The sequence below is a fragment of the Gekko japonicus genome, unplaced genomic scaffold (assembly GCF_001447785.1).
Source record: "Gekko japonicus isolate JY-2015 unplaced genomic scaffold, Gekko_japonicus_V1.1 scaffold773, whole genome shotgun sequence".
NCBI classification, from domain to species: domain Eukaryota; kingdom Metazoa; phylum Chordata; class Lepidosauria; order Squamata; family Gekkonidae; genus Gekko; species Gekko japonicus.
In genome coordinates, this window is record NW_015161427.1 from 685,063 (window position 1) to 694,341 (window position 9,279).

General features: G+C 52.0%; 1 protein-coding gene across 1 annotated transcript in view; it reads left to right on the top strand.

Moving 5' to 3' along the window:
* WDR76 (WD repeat domain 76) overlaps nucleotides 1-6,487 on the top strand; it is a 13,349-nt gene extending 6,862 nt beyond the window's left edge. Inside the window, exons 10-13 of the mRNA XM_015428813.1 lie at nucleotides 271-485; nucleotides 1,449-1,601; nucleotides 3,058-3,111; nucleotides 6,170-6,487. Coding sequence (XP_015284299.1) covers nucleotides 271-485; nucleotides 1,449-1,601; nucleotides 3,058-3,111; nucleotides 6,170-6,425 — 678 coding nt within the window. The 3' untranslated portion in view covers nucleotides 6,426-6,487. The remainder of the gene's footprint in view (nucleotides 1-270; nucleotides 486-1,448; nucleotides 1,602-3,057; nucleotides 3,112-6,169) is intronic.
* Nucleotides 6,488-9,279: the final 2,792 nt, after the last annotated feature.

Genomic DNA, 9,279 nt, shown 5'->3' on the forward strand with positions numbered 1-9,279 from the left:
GCCTGAACCTGAATTTCAGCTGCGCCTCAGTTTGGGATGGACAATTCAGGGTTATGAATTCCTTTGCATTTTGGGAACCTTTGTTCTCCCAGGCCACTCTGTCTGTCAGGCACAGGAAAGAGGGCTGAGGAGAGACCCAGGATTGCTGCAATTTAAGGCAGCCTCCCCCTGGAGCGAAATGTTGACATAAAAACAGAATGGAAACAGGGTTGCATTCAGATGCAACAAGAGCTATTTGGCAGGGCCAAAGTGAACCCCCTTTCTCCTTAGGTGTACAGGAATGAAGAGTATGCCCTTTCCTCATTTGACTTCCTGTCGAGTGACGCTTCCACTTTGGTCGTGGGGATGTGGGACACGGGGGTGGCCGTTGTGGACAGACGGACACCAGGAATGGCAACGGAGCTTTTTGCAGATCTTAACTCAGTGACGAGGACCGTCCACGTCCACCCAGTCAACAGAGAGTATTTCATTGCTGCAGGAGCAAGGTAGGTACACGCGATGCAGTTGAGAAAAATAAGTAAGTGTTGCTTCCAGAAGCGATAAAAATGGTTTCAAAGCAGAACAGTTAAAACCCCCAGTGCTATACCCTAAAAAGTCAGCTCGCTGTATTGCTTAAAATATAAAAATAAGATATAATGGCAGCTCTGGAATGGCATAAATGACCAGTAGCCCCTCAGTCACTGAGCAGAGTAAAGGGAAGTTTACAGCAATAAAAAACCCCTTTACTTGGTGCCAAAAGTAATAGTAGGAGGCAGTTCTGCAGTCTGCAGAGTGCCACCACGCAAAAGGCCCTGCTGCCTTACTGCAGGGATTCATAAAATGAGGCTTGGTGAGCATGAATCCTCACGGCCAAGTTCCGCTTCCCAAGGAAGGGCTGTACGGCTGAAAGTGCCACGCTCCATAAAGGGGGCTGAGGCACCCCTCCGTACTCCCAGTCCTAGAGGCCGCCTCAAGCGATGCGGGGAAAACGCAGCCCTGCCCCAAGGAGGTGGGCTCTTCAGTCCCTGCCTGGCTACAGGTGGACCCTCCACTTCAGCCCCTTCGGAACGAACGTTTGTGCTGCGCATCAGGAGTTTAAGGTCCAGAAGGTGGAGCGGAGGAAGTCAGAATTCAGTGAAGTCCAAGACCTGGTCATCTTCTAAATGCAGGGGAAGCCCCCCCCCCCCCAAACCCTTGACTACAATCTAGAACCATTTTTAATTTCCTGTAGCTTTTTAAAAACTCCCACCCAACGTGAAGTATTGTATATAAATTAAATCACAGAGGATTCCGAAAATACTGAGGTGGTTTCCAGCTTTTTAATTTACGGGTCAATCTGTTTGGTCGACTTGGTTGCAGATTTCAGTGGGGTGGACGGCGACTGCCGCATGCGCCAAGGGCATAAGCGCTTCCCTGAGGGCAGCCGGGCGTTTCTGTCTTTGTGCAAGTCTCTACAATGTGTGTTGCAGGAATGTCGGCATTTATGACGTTCGGCAGCTGAAGGAGAGTGGGAGCCAGCCCGTGGTCTCTCTCGTGGGGCACTCGAAAAGCGTGGCTTCGGCCTATTTTTCCCCCGTCACTGGCAACCGGGTGGTGACCACTTGTGCAGATGACACACTGAGGTACGAAGGAGTTCGGGGAGGAAGCTGTCCTGGCACGGTGCCCCACCTTTACACAGCACAGCATTTAAAACCCCTGACTGTGGCAACTAACCAGGAAAGAGACCTGATGGAATCAGTGGGGGGGACACGTGGTGGGAAGAGGGTCGCCCTGTCGTGACACGCCCCATGCCTGGGTGCGGGTCTTGAGAGAGAACCCCTTATATCAAATCGCCCTTTATATATTATCAGTGTTGCAGCCACCCTTGAAATAGTGCATTACAGTTTTGATTCTTGGGGGTGGGTTTAACCCTGTTACATCTGTTGCAGTCAAAATAAGCAGGAGACTTCTGGCGTCTGAAAGGCTGGCCAACTTTTATTTCAGCGCAAGTGCTTGTTGGTTAGACCTTCCTTCCTTGGATTCTTGGAGCGTCTAATCACTCTGCAGACACCTTTATAACCAAATTGGGGTCACAGAGAGAGAGAGAGAGAGAGAGAGGGGCCTTTTGTAAACCACTCGGGTGAAAGTCCTTGTCTCAGACTTGTGGGTATTGGGTTCGGCCCGCATGTGTCTGAGACACTTCCTGCTCTTACCAGACAGGCAAAATGTCAAATTTAGTACAGGATGACGTGAGAGAGGGCAGGGACTTCCAATGATTCACCCTCCCCCCCTCCTCCTGCACCCAACCCCCACGCTGCTCCAGGGGGCCCACTGACGTATGGGGCAGGTAGCCGGGTGTAGGAACAGTGAACAATTCACTGTTCTCCTGGCTGGAGATTGGGAACCCAAAAGTACTTGTGTGCTGAGAGCATGAGGTACTACCTAAATGATGAAGTCACTTGGCCTTGGCAAGATAGTGAAGAAGCTGTCTGCAGGCACATTCCTGAGTATAGTAGGTCATCATACTATGGGGTGACTTGTATAACTTTCAATATGTAATGGTTGATGTAAAGGAGGGGGGAATGAGTGGAGAAATTCTTTATAAAATCGCTTGAAGCCAGACAGCTTCAGTCAGCTTTCGACAGACCTGTCTTCTTTGAACCCTGCAAGACTACAGCCGGGAACCTGCGATAATCGGCTTGGTGGACTCAGCCCAGATCTGGTTTTTGTTTGCTTTCTTCTTGTCATTTGGAATTCTTATTCTCTTCCCCCCCCCCCCCCTTTTTTTTTAACACCCTTTTGGGGCCTTCTGGCTAGAAAAGTAGCCCGTGGTGTAGTGGTTAGAGGGTCAGGCGTTCGAATCCCCACTCGTGCCATGGAAGCTGGCTGGGTCATCTGGGGACGGGGCACTCTCTGCCTGGCCTACCTCACAGGGAGCTGGTTGGGAGAGTGAAGTGTCAGAGGGCAAAATTCTGGGCCCCTCTTACCCCAGAGGGAAGTTGGGTGTAAATATGCACATCTTTTGAACTTGTAACTCTAGTTCTGTCTCACCTTTATTGGCCAGATCTGTTTTGTAAACAATTTGTACTTTGGTTTCAGGATTTTTGGCACCAATTGTTTGTCGTCAATGGCTCCCATTCTTACAACTATCAGGTGAGTTACGTGAGGAGAGCGTCTTGGCATCGCAGTGGTGGAATGTGTCACTTTCCTGCAGGTGGTGGTCTCCCCCCCCCCCCTGAGAGAGGGGGGGTGCTCAGTGGAGCCAGCCAGATTCCAGACTGCTGGCGGGATTTTTGGCATCTGCTGGCGTCTCAGTCCCCTCCTCTTCTGGCTTGCCAGCTTGTGCCGGGAGAAGGTGTTGGGACCCTTAACGAAAGTACAAACTTTTCGTTGTGAGAGCGGATGTTTCCAGAACTTCTGAAGGAGCCCTTTCCTGAGGTTCTCTCCTTAAGCCTTCATGGGATAAGGATGCTGGGGCGGATTGAGGGGACTCTCTTCAGCTTGTTTGGTGTAGTGGTGAAGTGCAGACGGACTCTAATCTGGGAGAACCGGGTTTGATTCCCCACTCCTCCTCCACTTGCACCTGCTGGATGACCTTGGGCAAGCCGTAGTTCTGACAAGAGCTGTCCTTGAAAAAGAGCAGTTTCTGTCAGAGCTCTCTCAGCCCCACCTACCTCAGAGGGTGTCTGTCTGGTGTGGGGAGGGGACGGGAAAGGAGTTTGTAAGCCGCTCTGAGACTCCTTTGGGTAGTGGAGGGCAAGGGGTATACATCCAATCTCCTCCTCGTTTTGGAGGAAGGTGAGGGCGGAGCAGCTGCAGGCGTTCCCAGGTGATGCACCTGCCCTTCAGCCATTTCACATCCGGGTTGGGACTGAGACCTGCTTTAGTGGCGCTCTCTGTTTGCACCTGAAGACAAATCTGCCCTTTCTGGTCCTGCCGACGTGGTGGCCGTCGACACAGTTGATTCTCGGCCTTCGAACAAAGTCTGAGTCCAGGGGCACCTTTAATTGTGGTTATAAGCTTGTGCCTGCACACGAAAGCTGATGCCCAGAATTACACTTGATGGGTCTTCGAGGTGCCCCAACAGGACTCGGACTTTATTCTGCTACTTCAGACCGCCACAGCGGCCCACCGAACTTGATCCCCCCCCCCTTGTGACATTGCCTGGGATATCCAGTTGGTGTTCCGGGAATCACCCTCCGATGGTCTCTCTTGTTTTTGTCCAGAGAGATGCAGAGAGCTGCAATTCGAGAAAGGCAGTCGTTGGTTTGGGAAGCGATCTGTGAAGGGCCCCCGTCCCTTTTCCCTGGGTCTGTGGTTGACAGATGTGGCCTGACAGTTCTGTGCTTGGGGCTGCCGGGTGCAGAAAGAGGGGGCTTGAACACCCCCCACCTACCGTTTTCTTCACCGTGACCCATCCCTGGGGGGCTCTTATTTACCCCAGTCGGGGCCCTGTAATGTGTCCAGATGGGGCCGCGCGTCACTTTTCCTCAGGGGGGGGGAACAGCCAGGCTTTGCTCCGTGGAATTCCCAGGCCACCTCTGTCGGCCAGACCCAGGCAAAAGTGTCAGGCTGGGGGGCCTGAGATGGGCGGGAGGGTCGGGGCTCGTCAGCTGGCCAGTGACACCCACCTCCTCTTTCCTTGCTCTCTGCCTCTAGGGCAGGGGTGTCTAACTCATTTGTTACGAGGGCCGGATCTGACATAAATGAGACCTCGTTGGGCCGGGCCAGGCGTGTGCCATAAAATGTAATGTCAGCCAGCGGAGATATAAACTTTATAAAGAACACAACCTTTTTTTTTTTACTTAAAAACATGAGCACTCTTGCAATATTTTGTTTATTTAACAGTGTCTGATAACTGACACCTCTTGCTCTGAATTATCGCATCAAAATGTCTGTGCTGTTGCAATCCTGAGTGTGCTGTTCAGCTGTGTATCTGTAAGCTGCAAACCTATGATGACGCAGCAGCAGCAGAACTGGAAGAAGAAGCAGAAGACAGCCAGTTCCACTGCGGGCCTGACAGAAGCCCTCCGGGGGCCTGATCTGACCCCCGGGCCACATGTTTGACACCCCTGCTCTGGAGGCGGCTGTCCTGGCTGGGCCCTGGACTTTTGCTGGTGCAGAAATGTGGCAGCTGCCCCTGGTTTCCCCGGGGGGTTAGTCAGTGTGAACCTGCCGGGCCTCTTCCGAATACAACCACAAATAGACCAGCACCTGTGATAACTCACTATAAAGGACCCAATCCAAGCGCTGTACAAAACATGAGTTATTATTCAAAAAATATCTTTCTCCAAAGTATCCGTCATACAGAAACATGACAAAATAGTCACAGTCTCAAAGACGGGAACAACGAAGGCAGTGTGGGCTTCAAGACACGACGAATGCCGTCCAGTCTCTTGTGCCCCAGGAACCCGATCCCAAAACAGAAGTCTTAACAGTCCAACGTGGGGGATGAAGCAGGCTTTGGAATCGGGTGCAGCCGACTTTGACTTTGTTGTTCAGCTCTATGAGACTGTGTCGTCTTGTCATATTTTTGTACGAAGAATACTTTGGAGAAGGATATTTTCTGAGTACAGCGCTTGGATTGGGTCCCTTTACAGTGAGGTGCCACCACACAGGCTGCCTGTTTGCGTCAAGGAGCTGCTCCTTCCCTTCTGTGACCGGGATGGGGGGGGATGTCTGCCTAGCAGGAGGACCATCTCCCTCTCCCCCACCCCCCCGCCTGTCTACACCACTTGGGGTCATCGAGGCAGTCTCTGCCCACCAGCCCCCTCTGGGCCGGGCTGCCTGCTCCTCTTCTTCCTCTTGTTTGGTCGCTGCATTTGGGGTGAGGCAGCTTCTGAGAGCTTTCCAGAGGATTTGGGTTTTTTCCTCAATTGGTGTTGCTGGAGGGGGGGGGCAGGTGCAGTGCCTTTTCATTCGTTTCTATATTTATGGTTAAGCTGCCTTCAGCTTTTTGCTTTGGGGGGGGAGCTTATTGCTATGTGCTGAGATGATTTCGATTTCGATTTGACAGTCGTTGATCAAGACCTGGCATTTGACTGTCATCCATCTTTAGAAGGGCGCCTGAGTGTTGAGCAGCCCCTTTCCCCCAACAAGGGTGGCTTCCGAACGATCCTTAAGGGACTGAAGTCTTAACGAGACCCCGAGAGTAGGAAGAAGGGTGCTGAGCCCCCAGCAAACAGCTCTGTCTCCTGCCCTTTCTGACTAGGCACGACAACAACACGGGCCGCTGGCTGACCAGGTTCAGAGCCGAGTGGGACCCCAAACGGGACGACTGCTTTGTGGTGGGGAGCATGTCTCGGCCGCGGCGGATCCAGGTCTTCCACACCACAGGAGCCCTGCTGCACTCTTTCTCCAGCGAAGACTACCTGGGCTCCGTCTGCTCCATCAATGCCTGCCACCCCACCAGGTACATCGTCGCCGGAGGCAATTCTAGTGGCCGCCTCCACGTTTTCCGAGAGTGAGAGCTGCATGTGGCTGGAAAAGAAACGTGGCGTGTTTCTGTGTTTTTGTTTTAATCTCCCCCCACCCCCTTGTTATAAGACAAAGAAGTTTATTTTGAATAAAATATGTACAATTCAGTCTTAAAAGGGCGTGGCTTATCAATAGTAGGAATACTCAGCCGTGACATTCCAATATAGTGACTCTTTACAGCCAAACGGAATTCGTTTGTTCAGAGGGGCTTAGAAACCTAGACAGGGCCTTTGAATGAAATATTTCGTAGGGTATTCTGAGCCTGGAAGATACTTCTCGTGAGCTCCAAGGGGGGCAGGCAGAGGTGTGTGGTTTTGTTTTCCCACCCACTGTTTGGGAAATAAGCAGAGCCCAGGTGAAGTTTACCAGCAGCAGGATCCGAACTGCGGTGGTCCCTCCTGCACAGTCGTCCCAACTAAGCCCCACCTTCCCCCTGAGAAATGGAGGCTGCCGATTGATGCTGGCCGAGCCCCTTCCAGCCTGGCGCCTTCTGGTCAGTGGCCTTTAGAGCGGGGCCCCAGAATGCTTTGCACACTACACAGGCCCACGTTGTGGGACTGCTTCCTTCCCCCCCCCTCCCAGATGAGTCCAGAATCATTTGAATGAACGGGGGCTGAATTTGTTTCAGAATTTGGCATCTAAACCTTACGTGGGTGTGCTGACGTGAAGCCGGAGCTTGGAAGAAATGTCCTCTCTTGGCCGGGGGTCTTTTGAAAGCCCTTTCAGATGATTGCTGGCCTAGTCAAATGGGATGTGGTGGTGGTGGAAGGTGCCATCATAGAATCATAGAATGTTAAGAGTTGGAAGGGACCTTGCAGGTCATCTAGTCCAACCCCCTGCACTCTGCAGGAGCATAGCTGAAAGACAGCCCTACAACATACCCGAAAGATGGTCGTCCAGCCTCCGCTTGAAAACGTCCAGCAAAGGAGCATCCACCACCTCCCGAGGCAGACTGTTCCACTGCTCAACCACTCTGACAGTCTGGAAGTCTCTCTGGATATTTATCCAGTATCGACTCCCTTGTCATTTCCAACCCTTAGATCTAGTCTTGCAATCCGGAGCAAGAGAGAACAGATCTGCTCCATCTTCTACATAACAGCCCTTTGAATACTTGAAGACTGCAATCATGTCCCCTCTAAGCCTTCTCTTTCCCAGGCTAAACAGACCCAACTCTTTCAGCCTTTCCTCATAAGACTTGGATTCCAGCCCTCTCACCGTCCTGGTTGCCCTCTTCTGGACACGCTCAAGCTTGTCAACATCCTTCCTAAAATGTGGTGCCCAAAACTGGACACAGGACTCCAGGTGAGGCCCCTGACCCTAGCGGAATAGAGCTATGTCACAGTGGACTTACAGAGACCCCTGAAGGTTTTCAGGGGGAGAGATGCACATTGCCTGACGCTGTGGAGCAGCCTGCGCCTAATTCTCGGCGGACTCCTGTCCAGGGCTGACCCTGCGTAGCTCCCAAGATCCCCTGAGGTCAGTCTAGCCGGGGCCATCCAGGTCGGGGCAAGAGAGAGAGACAGACAGAGGTGGATTGCTGCCGCCTGACCCTGGACTTCCCAGGCGGTTTCCCACCCGAATACTAGCCAGGGCCAACCCTGCTTGGCTCCCAAGATCTGTCGAGATCAGGCCAGCCTGGGCCAAATCACGTGACACACAATGTTTTCATAATATTTAAATATTTATTTCAATTTAAAAATACTTTTATGGCACCAATGATTTTTATGCTAACTACATGTTGAATATGTAGAAAATGCACACCATTTCGAGGGAAGAAAATGTAACGTACAGCATTTGGCACATGGAAGGTTAACATCTATATTATGGAAACTAAAATTCACATTTTTCAGGTACTTTTGACCTCTCCCGCTGCTTACAGAGGCAGCGAGCTAACTAGGCCGTACTAAGAGAAGGTGGTTTCCACTGACAACAGCAACCTACGGAGATCACCACAGTTTTCTGCACAGGAGACCTGGAGTGACTCAGTCGTGGAACGTGAGACGGAGACTCGCGGGCAAGACGGGGGGGGGGGGGGGGGATATTTTTTTGTTTTGCGCTACCAGCTGGAGAAGTCGTCACGGGGTGAAAAAACCAGGGCACAACCCGCTGGGAAGTTCTCCCGCACAAGTCCCCGGGGAGGAGAACTTCCCTCCCGATGGCGCCCCGGGTGGTGGTGGTGGTTCAGAGAGGCACATCCGCCCTCAGCAAAGCCAGTCACCACCCGCCGTATCCAAAGGCTGCTCTTGCTGAAAACGTCCCTCGTACAAAAGTTATTATAAACATAATCGGACACGTTGATTTGTGGCATGAGGAAAACGCCGACAATTTGAAAAACGAAACACTGCATCTTCAGAGCTATGATGGAGAATGTGAAATTAAGACTTCCCGCTCACTGCATAGAAGCATCGTTTACTACAGACTGAGGTAGGAACACGACACTAGAAATCAATTTGTTGCTGTGTTGCATAAAACAGGATCTCTGCTTGTAAACTGCCCTCCCCCCCCCCCCCCCCCCCCCCAATGCCAAAGTTTTCATCAATATGCTGAAAGCCGGCCTGCCCCTCGACTCTTGGGACGTGCTTTCTGGCAGTTGCGCTTCATGGTCAGGAGGGAAATACTTGTAGGCCAACGGGGCTGTGTTCAAATTCCAGGGTGTCCCTTTGAATGCGCCATGCGTGTGACCCAGCCGAATCTTTGACCAATACTTGGTGTATTGCTAATAGTGTGATTGTGCTCTTTTTCCAAACAATGAAGAATCAGCGGGGGCCAGCGCATAACCGCATGTGGAAAGGAAATCAGGGCGCTGGAGACTGCAGGTGCACTCCCCCCACCCACCCCCACGCT